General features: G+C 29.7%; 1 protein-coding gene across 1 annotated transcript in view; it reads right to left on the bottom strand.

Moving 5' to 3' along the window:
* LOC129963939 (sushi, von Willebrand factor type A, EGF and pentraxin domain-containing protein 1-like) overlaps positions 1-11112 on the bottom strand; it is a 73237-nt gene extending 62125 nt beyond the window's left edge. Inside the window, exons 1-2 of the mRNA XM_056078548.1 lie at positions 10929-11112; positions 3848-3967 (exon numbers count right to left, since the gene is read on the bottom strand). Coding sequence (XP_055934523.1) covers positions 3848-3967; positions 10929-10992 — 184 coding nt within the window. The 5' untranslated portion in view covers positions 10993-11112. The remainder of the gene's footprint in view (positions 1-3847; positions 3968-10928) is intronic.
* Between the last annotated feature and the right edge of the window lie 5375 nt (positions 11113-16487).

The raw sequence follows: 16487 nt of genomic DNA, 5'->3' as shown, positions 1-16487 counted from the left end.
ATGTGTTAAGTGATTCAAAACGATATCTAAAACATCATGAGACATTTATCATTATAGACGGGATTTAGAAGGCTTGGAATAAAAAGAAAAAACTTTAGCACTTAGAAAGAAAAGGAAGAATTACATTTTCAGGAAATAAGAACTATTTAATTATTTAAAAATAAAAATAAAAATTCTAAAATAGATGTACGATTATTCGTGAAATATTAAAGTTAAAAATAAAGCAGAAAACCTAGAAAAAATCTTTTATTTTGTCTCCTTGAATATTTAAATTATTGTAATTACATATGTTACAGTATAATCAGAATTCTAGGCAAATAAATGCAGTATGCTTTTATTTTCCGTGTATTTCATTCAGATGATTGTCCTGAAAATAGCAACTTATTGTCGTGAGAACAATTTTTGTTTTAATACACATCTCACAAGAGAAATAAAAAGGAGAAATAGTGGTAGATCCACAACTGACATATAAAATTATGCTCACAAAAAAGCAATGTAGAGCAATACAATTGTCAGCAAAATCATGAGAAATGAAATAATGATAAGCTGTCTTATGTTACTCTTTGTACGGTCGCTCGAGAGCTATTAAAATAAATAAAAGTGATTTCCCAATTTTTTGGCTACTTTTTTTTTTTTGAACTCGACAATAGTGCTTAAGTTCATTTAAAAGAGTGAGATCCTTTTCTCATCCTAGGGCCAGATTATCAAATAGACGAAGTAGGTAACGGTTTTGGGCTAAAGGCTTCGAGATTCTTCTCTGGTATTTTCATTCGCTAAAAACAGCTATGTACTAAAACGTATTCAAATTAAAAGCAAATATCGTTTATTCACAACGATATTTTTCATCTTTTAAAAATTTATTACGAGTTCAATATCGCTTTCAGATCTGGATGATTTTTATAAGTATGAACTTAAGGGCAATTATTAAGCTTTTTCTGATAGGCGTTAAGTTATGTAATGATGATGATAATTTTTAAAAAAAGCACGAAGTCTTTTTTTTCCTTTATTGTTTTATTATGATTTTTTTAAATTCTATTTCTGTTGCTTTTACATTGATATTTTAATGGAGGCATCTCTAAATGCAGTAGAGTAGTTTAGCTCTGATTCAACTTCGTCTGTATTACTATTAATAATCTGTTGATAATAAAGGAAAATGTATGTCTGTGTGCATTGATTCTTCACTGGTTAGACTGTTGGATCTATGTCAAACTACCAAATCATACATATTATTTTGGAAAATAAGAGGTACACCTCAGAATGATTTTTAAAATTTTTATTTAAAAATTTAACTAATTAAAAATTATTAAAATTTTGACGTTTTTTCACGATAGTTGACAAAACTATTACTGCATAAAAATAACTTTTACATTATTTTAAATTTAAAAATTGTTCTTTAACGATAGCAATTTAATTACCGCACCATTTTCTACATTTTGCCATTTTTTTTAATTTACAAAATGTTCAATATTTTTTTATTTAAAAAATTGAAATCGCGTTCATAGTTTCATAAAATATTTAATCGTGAAAATTGCATGAGTTGCTGCAGACTAAGGAACAAAAATTCTGTAAATTATCTGAGAAACTTACATAAGAAATCAGAAGGGGAAATTACATTGATCCAAAAAAGACATGTTATTTGAAACAGATTACACAGACACTAAGTCTATGCTGTCATGGAAATTACCTGTATTAACTTTTGAATGCTTTCTAGAAAACTACCCGTTTTCTTAAGTTTCAAACTATAGCTTGCAGTGCATCTTAAATTATTAAATCTAAAATGCATTAAAACTCCAAGCATTTTAGAATTCCATCGGCTTGTTTATTCTTTCAACATAACAGCGTATATTACAAACATTGCCAGATTCCAGAAGGTTTACAATTGATCATCAGCTATTATACAAAAAATAAACGAAATGATATTAACAAAATATATTTATCCTAGAAAAAATCATTTGCTTTTACTTTTTATTGATATTTTAACAAAATCAAAATAGTAGCAGTTATAAAATGTCTGAAAAGGAATCGTCTGCTAAATGTCTATTAACAGATTTAGATTATGATATTTTCCGAACAATTAACAATATCCATGTACAAAATAAATAAAACAGGTATGCAACTATTAAAATAACTTTGTTTTAATGTTCGTCGCTATTTGATGCTTTAAAATATTTCACTGAGAACGTTTGAATGTTTTAAATGAACGTTTGAATGTTTTAATGAATGTTGTTTTGAAGCATGAACAAACCAAACGAAATGATCTCCCGAAAACTTTCTTGCATACTTTCTAATAAACGTGTGATAGCTTCCTTGCAAAAAAAAAAAAAAAAAGGTGCACCTTGGGTAAAGCCGCAAATACCTTGTATGGTTTAGATAAAAGAAAAAGTAGTTATGAAATATTGATCTTTTATATGAATTCAGAAATTTCTACTGAATCTGTGGTGACGCTTTATAAGCTAGATAACAGCTACGAGATATGAGAAATTTCTTTTGTCTAGTGGTCTTGTTACTCGGCTACGAACCCAAAGGTTGCGAGTTCGATCCTCGTCTATCGCTAGCAGCAACATTGGTGACCCGATGACGTGATACGCAAAAAAAAAAAAAAAAACCTTTCATACAACTGTTGTAGCGCCCTCTACCAGAAATAAATAAAATCAAAGCTGATAAATAATCAGCCAATAAAAAAATGAAGCTGATAAACAATCGGCCAATAAATAAAATATGAAGCTGATAAATAATCAGCCAAAAAAAATGGATAAGACGCTACAGCCAATATATCACCACTAATAACAGCAAAAACACAGCAAAAACAGGACAAAAAATCGTTCGTCTCACCTCCGACGAACTGAAGGGGGAGTAATGTGGTGACGCTTTATAAGCCAGATAACAGCTACGAGACATGAGAAATTTCTTTTGTCTAGTGGTCTTGTTACTCGGCTACGAACCCAAAGGTTGCGAGTTCGATCCTCGCCTATCGCCAAATAGCAACAAATCTATCCTGTGATCCTTGGCGAGTTGTTTGGCGATTAATCCCTGGCATGCTGTTAATAGTATCCGAAAACCGAATTTATGTTTTAGACGCATTTTTTTCAACCGATTGAAACTAAAATTTGACACAGAACTGTAATTGCCGTCGCAAAATTACAAACCAAATTTCATATATTTAAGTCGTTGCATTTTTGAATAACCGCGTTTGCATGCTTGTGAAAGTACAAATCGATAGAAAGTTAACCTCTTCATGGATACGGTTCCAAATTTGTTAGGTAACTATGCTTTAGATGTCAAATCTCTCTTCGTTTTGTAGAGATTATGTTAACTTATATTCGAATTGTCCTACAGACAGACTTTCTTTGAATGGATTTCGTTCCAGATTTGAAAGAAGTCAACAAATTTGGCACAAAGATCATGTACCAAATTTCAACTGTGTAGCTCGAATCATTTTTAAGTTATTTTTTATGAGACAGCAAAAGAGAGACGGATGTACCAAAAATATATCGTGTTTTTTTTAACTCAGGCAGATCTAAAATGTGGAAATTTAACAAATCTCGTTTCAAATGTGTCGCGATTTCGATACTTTCTCGATATCTCATTTATGAGAAAGTAAGTGTGCATAAGCAATTTAAACATTACTAATATTCTCAGTAAACTATCTTGCTGCCAAAGGTGACTAGTTCTTGAATAGAACTAATTAAAGGCAGACTATATAAAATATATGGAATTTTTATTGTAATGAGCACGTGAATAGTTACTCCCATGCCCAGTACATTAAAAATGACAATCAAATCTTCCTTTTTGAAATTTTCTTTAACGAATAAATTAGGTTTATGTGCAAATTCACCAAATAACTAACCTTTCAAATTGGATTCTTTAGCAAAAGGCGGTTCCCCAGTGAAGTTTTCTTCTTTTTCAGTATTGAATGAATCAATTTGATAATCATAGTCATTTCCTAATTCATCTGGAATGTCATCCTCTAAAGCAGATGGGGAAAAAATGGAAATTAGTTCATTGAATTAATATTCGTAAAGATATTTTATTGGTAAGATACGAAGGGATATTTTACATCCGGGAAAGTGTACAGGAAGTTCCGATTCGGCGTTTATTAGATAACTAAAAGACAAGAATCAGATTAAAAACTTGATAACAAAGACAAACTTAAGAGAAAAAAATCAGCAACGTCTATTTAAAAAATGTTTCTTATGGTAAGAAATATTTAATGTTATTTTTTGTACATAAAATAATCTAAATAGAGGTGAATAAAGTAAAAATTGAAATCCGAATCGAAGTATTTTGAAACTGAAACATACACAAATACTTAACTTTATTGATACAATTACTTTATAGATCAAGAAATAGTCAAATAACATAACGGTTAGTTTATCTAATAAAAATTTTAAAATACTTTTGTAATATTTTAATAAAAGTGTGTTCCACTCTATATTTTATCAAAAATGTTATAATCCCTAAAACTGTTTAAATGATTTGATTGTTCAAATGTCGTTTTATAGGCTGTTAATAATTCCTTCGTATATGTATAACAAAGAAACGTCAGTCAAATTTTAAAATTAATGCTTAAAATCCAGCAAAATGATAAGTATCTACATATTATAACCATATAAAGGGGCAGCTACACTATTAAGAACAACCATTTTATGAATATGCATTCAGAAATGTAAGCTGTGAGATATTTTATATATTTATTCGATACCAATAAATACGATAATATTGATTTTAATTACAAGATCTGTAATACATTGACTATAACAATAAAACAAAAAAAAATGATCTATTTACAAGCATATGCAAAATTTTGACCAAAAATGATCTGCAAGTTCTCAATATATTTTGTCATTCCTTTCTTGTCTCTCCGCAAGTGAAACATTTTTGTAAAGGATGACTCAACCGTAGATTGAATGTAACAAGACTTCGCTTTGATCATACATATTTCACCCATAGACACTTACTTCCAACAGATACAATAAGCTCAAGATACAATACAGGGTGCGGCAAAAAAATTCGGATAAAGATACCATAGGACATCATAGAATAGAAGTTAACTAATTTTTTTTTTAATATGTGTTCATTTCTTTTTGTCTACCACTTCAATTATAAAATATTTTATAATGTATTTTTAGTTAAGTTATTGTTTTTTGGCTTTTTGACAATGATTTGATCTTCTATTTTAGAGTTGTTAAACCAAGGAAAACGACAGAGTGACATCGTTCGTTTGCTTAATGTGTCTCATAGTTTCAAAGCAATCTATCGTTTCAAAGAGCTTAACAATGATGGTCGGTGTCTAGGAAATAAGCGAAAACATACGTTGAACACTTTCAATACCCGTAACCCATCAAAAAGGAAGTTCAATGAAATCCGAGGAGTTACATGAAAAAGATCGCTCGTGAACTGGGAATAAATGACCTATCAGTGCGACGAATGGCAAAAACAGAGCTTGACGAATCCTTACAATTTCCAAAAAGTTCAGCTTCTCACTGAAGAAAGAAAACTCGTGCTGCTCCAAAGATGCCGATAATTTTTGAAAAGGGCTGCAAGTCAACACTGGGAGCGATTCCTTTTCTCTAAGGAGAAGCTCTTTACCGTTCAACAAGCTCATAACTCCCAAAACGATAGGATCTGGTCTGTAGATGCTCCAAGCACTTCAACAATTGTTGAATATCACCAACATCCAAAGTCAGTCATAGTCTGGGGAGGAATTTTCGAAAGCGGCAAAATATCTTTGGTTTTTGATGATGAGGGCGTTAAAATAAATCAAAAAGTATACCAGCGGGACATTCTAGAAGCGGTTGTGCTTCCTTTGAACCAAAACTCACTTCGGCAATGCAAAGTGGACGTTTCAAAAAGATTCCGCACCAGCTCATAAGGTCAAAAGGCAGAAGAGTGGTGCAAGACGCATTTTCTGGAAGTGATATCATCTGGAGAGTGGGCACAAAACTCACCAAATCTCAATCCCATGGATTATAGAGTACAATCCATTTTGGAGTCTAAGATTTTCACTAAATCAGAAAAAAAATTTGAACTCTCTAAAGCTATAGCTTCGATGGGAATGAAATAGATTAAAGATAGACGACTTGCGGCCCTTTGCAGAAAATTTCAATAAACGTTTGCGCCTCTGCATCGCTACAAAAGGCGACCACTTTGAAATCATTTAAATTTATTTATTGGTAGAAGTCTACTTTTATTGTTATTTGTTATATTTTGTTAATTTATTTATTTTTAATAAAGTTATATTAAAAATTGTTTGTCCGGTTTTTCTGCCTCACCCTATACAATCCTCTCTATCCTACCTATTTTATGTGAATGCCAAAAAATATTTCAGAAAGCCTTTCATCTAATTAGAGAGGGATGCAGAGGGAATTTAATAATAGAAAAGTTTTCTCATTCGTTTGTGACATTGTTTTCATGCATAGCTTGTCGAACCCACAGCAGTCAGTTAATTAAAGCCATAGCAAAGAATTCAGAACTAGGCCTCTCAAAGACAACTGATTGCACATTGTACTGGGGAAAGTTAACCGATTGTTAATCTCCCCCAAAGAATATGTTAATTCTGCAGCTATCATTACTTTGTGTGTCAAATTACTGCTTTCAATTTTACTTACTTTACTGGAAAATTCTTTTTGTTGAATACGAAAACATTTTTAATCTCATAATGACTTAGATGAATGGAATTTATTTTTTGGTGTCTGTCAGTTACTCAGATTCCTACAGGTGAAGCGATTATTTTCTAGAAATAAAATGCTAATTGATTTTATTTCTGAATATCATGATATTCTAACGGTTCAAGTTGATTCTCATGTTCATTAACTTAAAATTTATCAAGTCATTTATCAGTTCACTTTTACTTACGAATTTTTTCGATCTTAACTATACTGGTATCCAAAAATTCAGTCACAGATACATTTACTGCTATTAAACAAAATAAATAGTATTAATATTTTTATATCGTATATAATTTGGTGACTGGTCGATATAACTTAAGTATTTATGAGACAGTCAGTCCTTTTAATATCTTAAAAAGTATCGGTTTCCAAGAAAACGTAAAGCTAGGAAGCTATTCCAATTATGGATTTTCGTTTTTGTGAAAATGGTTCTTAGCAGAAAAAATCTCATTACAATCAACAACAAGTAATTGATTAATACAAAATTTTCACATTAGGGACTTTCACTTATTAGCTTATTAGAATGTAGTTATTTGCAATAAATAACGACATTCTTATTTAAATAACTGAATTCTACATTCTACTCTCACAGCTTATAGCAAAACCGTGTTATAGGAATCGTTTACATGATGGATTAAGATGGAGAGTCGCTGTAGGCTTGAAATTGCCCAATCTCAAACAGATATTGTTTCAGGGTAAGGAATGTCTCAAATTCCAAATTACGGATATCATCATCAGAAAAGTTAGCCATTCAGAATCACCAGAGATACATGTAAATGATTGATATGTGAAATTAAATGCAAGATGCTATAAATCAAACAATAGTTTCTCTTCAAACTATCTGCATATGCCTAACTCAGAAGGATGACTAGAACTGGTGACAGACGTTTCCCTCGCATCATTGCAGAGGATAGGTGTGTGTGTGTGTGTGTGTGTGTGTGTGTGTGTGTGTGTGTGTGTGTGTGTGTGTGTGTGTGTGTGTGTGTGTGTGTGTGTGTGTGTGTGTGTGTGTGTGTGTGTGTGTGCGTGCGTGCGTGCGTAGCTTGGAAAACCATTTTTAAATTCAGCAAGATTAGAGAGCCATAACCTTTTCACTAATGAGTAGAGACTAGTTGCATAAGATGTTAGTGTTGGTAAATTATTTACTGGAAAAAGCATTGTGCATGATATCTCTCTCATTTAAGAGAAATGGATCGTCTTTATGAAAGTGAACTCAGGTGAGAAATAATTATGTTGTACACTTCAACATATTTTTGATGCCGGATCTCGCATTCGCAAAGGTGCAAAAATCATATTCTTGATACTTATGTGACGCTTTTCCAGATTTCTATTAGCGATAATTTTATTTTTATGGACGATAACGCAAAGACATTCAGAGTTCAACGTACGAAAGATTTTTTTTTCGAGGAAAAGCATACTCTCCAATTGGAGTTAGCCAAATCACCTGACAACAATCCCATGATGCATGTTTGGGATGTTCTATAAATCACTAACAAATGACATCATACCTCTTCTGAATATCTTCCAGGATTTAAAACCCTAGTTGTTAGAAGAATGGTATTAGTTCCCAAAAATTTTAATCAACAACCTCATTTGCAATAGAAAAGCCAGCAAAATAAAAACAACTTAATTTTGTTATGTTTCCCTTTGCAATATATATCGAAATGGGGAGAAAATGGTAAATTAACACTGATTATTTATCTAAAGATCTTGAGCATTTATATGGAACAAAAATTCTCTACATTGGCCAAATGTTTGTATTTGAGGAACTCCATCGAAATTTTAAAAGAGAAATGCACAGTTAGGAAGAGTTTTTTTCGATTTCTCTAGAAATTGAAGATCGCAGAGGGGCAGGCAGCAATTCATGACAAACCTATATACTATGAGCTTGCAAATGAAATTCAAATTTTCGAAATCAGTCCAGTGGTTGGGGCTACGCTGCCGCGGATTTCCCCATAAACAGAGTACAGTAAAGAAACGATTTCTATCGAAAATGGAGAGTCATGTAGAGCGACTGCCCATTGATAATATATATAGAGTCTATGAGCTTTCATATGAAATAAAAATTTTCGATATCAGTCCAGTGTTAGGGCTTGTGAGTTTTGATGCTGATGTTTCCATAAGCAAACGTATAGTGACCCAGTACATTTTCAAAAATGGAGGATTAATATATAGAGGTCATGAGCTTTCACGTGAACGAAAAATTAGGGAATTCAGATCAACGGTTGGGATTGAGCAAGTGATTCAATGGTTTTACTTATAATCTTAATTTCCTTTACCTTACAATCTTAAATACATTGATATTTCATATTTTGTATTTATAACCTAATTTTTGGGCATATTAATTATCTATAAGTCCATAATATACTGGTTAAATGCATCTGTTCATGCTATGGTATGATCAAATTAAAATTTAGAAAGCAATATGCTACGTTCATTTTTTTTTTTTATATTTACTTTACTATTTCCAGCATTTCTCAGATCCTCTCTGACATTTGAAAACATGTTGCTAAGCTTTATAAAGTTTTTATCTTTTTCAACAGCTTAAAAAATTTAAATAGAGAAATTGTAATGCATAGCACATCTGATAAAATTGAATAAGTGATAGATATTTGGAAAGCAGTGAAAATAATAAAATCATTCAATGGCAAGCAGAACTAATAATTGCGAAAACTATATTAAATTATTTTTCAGAAAATGCCAGGATATTTTTTAAATATTTTATTTTTTAGACTACCAAGTATAAAAATGACAGTGGAAGAGTTTAACTTTTTGAAAGTCGACACATTTTTGACTTTCAATATTAAGCTCAACAAGATCATTTTATTTCGTTTAGGAGGATGAAAACCCATTTATTTAAACAAACTGTAATTTATTAAAACTGTAAAAATAATAAGTAAGAAATATGCATCATACCTATAAAATATTTTATTGGCATCAAATTAAAAAAAAAATCAAAAACTTCCCATAATTTTCAAATGCATCTAACTAAATATTTCAGAGACAAAAAAAAACTAATTTGATCATTTTTAAGTATAATCATGTTAATGATTAATAATTATGTTAATGATTATACTTAAGAATGTTTCTTGAGAATATTTAAGAATGTTTCTTGGGAATATTTAAGAATGTTTCTTGAAAATGTTTTTAAATGTTTCTTGCAAATGTTTTTAAATGTTTCTTGAAAATTGTTTAAAATGTTTCTTGAAAATGTTTTTGAGCTCATTTTAAAATATTTCTTGAGAATGTTACTTAAGAATGCTTCTTGATTTTTAGTCAGTATGTGGTCTCTTGAATTTTAGTCAATGATTTTATAATGTATACAACTAAATCAAAAGCAGATCAACAAAATCTGAATAAGGTTGAAGATGCGTAGATTTAAACTATATAGAATTCATTTGCTTTTATTAAGCACAGGATAATTTTTCTATTTTTCTTTACATATATAATATAAGTATATAAGCAAGTAATTATTTAGGTCTACTAAAACAAAAACAACTTCCAAAAAATAAGAACCCTTCAAATCAACATTTTTTTTCTCTCTCTCTCTCTTTTCTCATGCATTTGGAAATTTCTTTTTTCATGCATAATTTTGATTAAATATTTTCGAATATGAATAACATAATAAAAAACATTCAAGTAAAAAAAAAGCAAGAAAAAGTTTAAAGCCTTAAGAACATTATCATACTCTTAGACGAGCATTATAAATTCAAAACAAATATCAAAATCATTTACAAACATTTTTAACTTCGTCACATTCAAAACGAATATCTTTCACTTTCACAATTATTTCACAACTAAATAAAATTTAATTCGAAGTTTTCTTTTCTTTTATCCATAAAAATAATGTATTTTTTTAAGTACAACAATATTTCTTTCAATTTGAATAAATGTTGAATATTCTTTGTTTGTTTTTAAACCGTGAAAATATTCTACAGAGATGCTATATATAAAACGTATTTATAAACAGTGATGCTATATATAAACGTACTTCGGAATATAAATTAAATATTGATCACTCATTGAATGATTTCAAAAAGGGAAAACGATATTTTTAGAATTCTTATGCTATCATTAAACAAATGCAGTGCATACATAACATCTATTGCGTGACAATTTTTATCCTCTACAGAAAAGATAAAATTAATTGAAAGATAAATTACCTCGATTCTAAGAGGTAGTTAACATTTAAGAATGAGTATATTAAACAAGTAAACTATCAAATTAATAAAACTCAAATTTAAGAACATTTTAGCTTACCTTTTTGTGCAATGGAATTTATAAATATTACCAAAAAAGTGACAGCTAATAGAGACAGTCTCATTTTGCTTTCACAGAGGATGTCACTTAAAAATTGCGGAACTGTTGAAGATTGTTTATTTTACTGCTCATCGGCAGCGTCATTTCCATCCGACGTAATAAGGAGTGTGGCTGCTTTCTGCGAAGATTGAATTGCGTCAGGGACATGACCTTAGCTTCTGTTTAGATAAAAGATGGGAAAAGCCCGCTCAGATGGTTTGATATGACCCGATAGATTTCAGAAACGGGGACTGTTCAACAATTACTCGAGACTGAAAGTGAAAGTATTCTGGGGACTGTCTAACAATTACTTGAAATAGAGGTGAAAGGAGAAAGGGCGACACTGAAAAACTGTTTCACCGTGTTTAATTATAGACAGAAAGTTTGGAATTAATATTTCAGTCTATAAATACAGTGTAAATTAAATATAAAATATAAAATTAAATTTCTAATATCGGTATCGATCGGATGCAGTAACAGATTTAGGCATTTAGTAACATTATGCTGTGTATATGAGGCGCCTATTTTAATAGACTCATAATGAATTTATTAAAACCATTCGGTAACACGAAAAACTAATCAATTTAATTTAACATTTCAACACATTTTTCTTACTTAACAAGAGTATTTGCGATTTACTGGAAGTTATTTTTTTAATTTGACAAATTTGTGACAATATATGCATTTTTATTCATATATTTATTAAACGACATCATCTACATTTTAACACAATATTATTACAACAGACACTCATCCATAGTATCCTTATCCATATCCATATCCATAGTATAGTACATTCATCCATATAGAACAGGTATCCATAAATACTAATAAAATATACAGAAAACTGACCAAAATTATTGTGTAATCCTAATATTTTATAATTCATTAAATTTTTATTAATTACTTATTTATTTGTTCGATAACTAAGTTAATAGCATTTTTAATGGACTTGTCTGTCTTCCCTCCCCCCCTCCGTAACTTCAACGACCCTGGACAACAGCCGATCCGGAAATCCGTCATTTATCGAGTGTTCTTCCGCTTCATTAACAATATTTTAATTTTAGAAAACTAATATCAAAAGCATATTAAAGTTTTTTTTGGTCTATTAATACTTTAGACTTTAGAGAATGAGATGAAAATTTTTCTTTATACCAAAAGAAACAACGTACATTTTAAAGTGATAATCGATACATTAAGAAAATGTTGCAGCTTTCAAGTAATTCTTGTTCAAGATTTTAATCAATTTATATTTTTTTATCTCCTTTTGTAATTCCAAAAGGAATTTTTAGAAGTATGTCTCTGTATATCCACAACATGCTGACAATTTAATTCAAAAGTCTAATTGTAAATAAGTACAACGAAGTTGAGCTATACCCGTACATCAAAATGGGTCAATTCAATCTCACACGTTAAATATTCAGTGTTTTACTCCACTTCAAAAATTGAATCCATAGGACATCGTATAATTGCTTTTCTTATTGATACGAATAATTCTTTTGTAGGTTGATGCAATTATTTATTTTTGATATATATTTTATTTTTAGATGGCAATAAAGTTCCTGTTCTTATAGTTGAATTGTCTAATTGAACTGTCTAGTTAATAGAACATTGTCTGACTTATTAAATGTTGCCAACGAATCAAAATCGTTCATATTTGCTAGCGATATTAGCGCTAATCTAATTTAAATTATCTCGCTTTTTTAATTAATAATACTAAAAGTGTTTACTTAAATTATTCATTTTTTTTTGTGTGTATTTTAATAGCAAACATATACTATTGAGCTGAATATCTGCGCATGTATAACCTGCGTAATGTTAGTAATGAATAATATCGGACAACTTTAAACAATGCTGACGATATAAAAAGTTATTACTTCTAAACAACCTAAAATTAAATACTATGCTATCTTATTATATAAATATTATATAATGTTATATAATTTCAAATCGACTTAATCGTTTCTAGATTACAATTCTGTTTTTTTTTTTCTTTATTAATAATATTTTGTTTATTTTAATTGAAAGAATCAGATTATGCAAGGATCGTTTTCTCTTTTACTTTAACAACAAAAATGCGTTTTATTTAAGAGAACACAGATTATAATTATTATGTGGTATTAAAAACTTCTCTTTAAATTTCACAATCTCTATGTTTTTAATAACACATTCTCTTCGAAGAGCGTGCTAGAATGTTTTTCATTGTTTTCTTCGAGGCAAAGATCGTCTGTACAATCTCTATAAATTTTATTAATCAGATATTATAAGCTTGTCATTTCGCTCCCATTCTACATAATATATGCAAAATAAAAAATCCTAACAGATGATAAGTTACTATAAAATAAACTCTTTATTAAGAAGTATATATAATATGGTCGCCTTAGCAAATTAGTAGAAATTCGAAAAATCTTTCTCATAAGACAATTTTATTCTCTTTTTTCTTTAAAACAGCCAAAAGTTCAAAATTAATATATATCTTCAATTAAAAAATGTTAACATGGAGATTCGGAACAGCGTAAGTATTTAAATGATACATTACATATAACATATAATCTAATAATTATTTGCATGTGCATGACATACTTATCATGCTATGACTATGATATAATTTGAAGTTATATTATTTTAAATGCGTATAAAATTCTGGTCCAAATGCGCTAAAGGAAACAGATAATTTTTCAAAATGTACTCTATTTTCTTAACTATACGATTTAAATTTTTTACAACCAACGGAAGTGTTTCCCCTTCTTCCAATTTCTTTTATATTTACACAGTATGAGCGTTTTATATTGAACTTCATAGTAAAGTGTAGATACTAATCGAGTATGCATTTTCAATTTCTTCTCATTGATGGACTGAACATAAATTTAAAATCCTTCATTTAGTTTCATTGTTCTTTTGAGATATCGGGTTCTCCTATACATGGATAGAAAAATTATTTCTATTTCTTTGACATATTGGCTAAAATCATACCCAGATCTCAATTTTGCACAAAATTCAAATAGTGCAATTCATACCCTAAGAATAGAAAGTATGAGCTAGTTCTGCAGGATATTTTCAGGGTAAATTTAAAACAATTCTTTAATCTAATTATGTTATTAAATTATTGGTTTTACATATATACGAATAGATAGATCATCAGCCAAAACTTAGGCTAATTTTTTTATCTAAACTTTTTATTTATCTTGTTTATTTCACTGAAACCCTTGTAAATTTATTAGCTTAAATTTTGGTCATTTTCTTTCATCTTATATAACAGTTAAAGTTTTAACCCTGTGACCGATTCGCCCCGTTCGACAGGACTCTGACATTTAGCCGCCTCAAAACGCCTGCGCCAGGGCCCTGTCGAACGGGGCGATATCGGGCGGTCAGGGCTCATAGGGTTAATCTGAAACAGAAAATGATTAATATTTAGCTAATCCAAAAATTTATTTGTTGAATCAAAACATGTTACTAAAATTTTTAAGGATGATAAGTAAAATCTTTCTGCCTTTGGGTCTTATGTGTATGTTTTATCATTCATGTAAAAATATTTCAGAGAATTTTTAGTTTCTGATTTAATGTACTACAATAAGAAGACAATTCTTAAAGTAGAATGATATTCATACATTCAATTTTATTTTTAAAAACAATAAGAAAGTTTAAAAATGTTAGAACTATAAAAGAAATTGTATAGCTGTTTATTTCTGAAGTTAAATATTAATAGCAAATAAAATACAAAATTTAAAAGATATTTTTTAAAGCATGTCGTAAAAATAAAATTGTTGGAAAAAAAAGCCAAATCTTCATTCAAGATTATTAACAACAAAAGAAAACTTAAAATAGAATATTTACAACAGCAACGATAACTATGTGAATTTCATTCAGTAATCAAAGGCATTGTTGTAAAGTATGCTTTAAAATATTTTTTTAATTTTTTAAATTAGAGAAAAAATTGAATGGAAACTAAATTGGTATCGTTGAAGAAATAACATTTAAGTTTAATTTTAAATTAATATAAAAATAACGCTTGCATTAACTGACATAAAAATTCGAAGTTAAAGCGGCTAGTCTTCAAAATGTTGATTATTTTCTAATTAATTGTCATTCTAGTTCAAATTTCAAAAAAATAAAATAACCGAGTTTCTTATAACCTAGGTGAAACAGTCAGTCCTATAGAATATCAGCAAGTACTTACACACACGCACGCCCTCATACGCACTTTTATTATTAATAGAGATTGAAATTTAAGTTGATCATGTGATTATGATGTCACGATAAATAAATCATTTTCAATGGCAAATGGTAACAAATCCTAAAAATTTTGCTGCTTCACTCCTTCACATGATATTGTACGATATTCTGATACCTTGTTTGTTAGAGTGAAAAAAATGGTTGCAATATTGGTGGACATTTTGAACTAATAGAACCTGGGATATTAGAATTATAAGCAAGCAGATGCTGAAGAAATTCTTTATACGAATATCAGATAGTGTTTGGAAAAATTTGACCGGAATGCAATAGCGAAACAAAAACCGCAACAGTCTGGGATATAATGTAATTTCTTAGCTCCTATTTGTCATTAGTAATTTAGTAAATGTAACTTGCAACCGGAGCTTAGTTTCATTTTTTCGTTCTCTTTCAGATTTTGTGTTTCAAAAAATTAAATAAATACATTAATAATTATATGTGATGGGGCTTCATGAGTCTGATGCCTGTTCACCCTCTTCAATACACCCGTTCCACCTCAGTCCCTATGCTATAATATGATTCAAAATACCCTACTTCTGAAAATCATGGGGTATTTACAATTTGCATTAACTTTTGATTTTAAAACACTTGCAATTTCCTGGCTTTTTGACCGCAAATGAGAGGAGCAACAAATGAAAGCCGAACGAATTTCTCTTAAGATGATGTTTTAATGCTCACCTTTTATTTTATTATATTTATTTATTATTAATACATCACCACTCAACAGCCATATTGTTCGTCTCACCTCCGACCACTGGATTGAAAGTACTATGGTGAACCTTATAAGCCAGCTAACAGCTACGAGACATGAGTATTACTTTAGTCTTGTGGTCTCGGCTACGGACCACAAGGTCCCAGGTTCTATCCTCGCTCATAACAATCTACTACAATTTCATAATTGTTTGAATCTTCCCCTTCTGAATGAAATGGAAACTAAGTTCGTATATTTAAATTAATAAACATATTCATACAAAAAAAAATGTATATCAAATTTATCGTGAAAAATTAATAAACAGAAACGAAAACCATTGAACTCTCTGTGATCCCCAAAAAACGGAACTTCAAAGTTTTGTAAACTTTCCAAAGTTTCAGATAATGATATGGTTGCCATTCGTACATTCTACGAACGCTTAAAAATCAAGTCTTACCAAATAAATTATTTTTTCAGTCTTTATTTGCAGATAATTTGTTTTCTTTTATTTCTGAAATTAATAGTTCTATGCGCACTACGACAATTCGCTGTTTATTTGTTTTTGTTTTTTTATCAAAGATTTATTTATACAGTTCTGG

The sequence above is a fragment of the Argiope bruennichi genome, chromosome 3 (genome assembly GCF_947563725.1).
Source record: "Argiope bruennichi chromosome 3, qqArgBrue1.1, whole genome shotgun sequence".
Taxonomy (NCBI): domain Eukaryota; kingdom Metazoa; phylum Arthropoda; class Arachnida; order Araneae; family Araneidae; genus Argiope; species Argiope bruennichi.
This window is presented reverse-complemented; position numbering and strand designations above follow the sequence as displayed.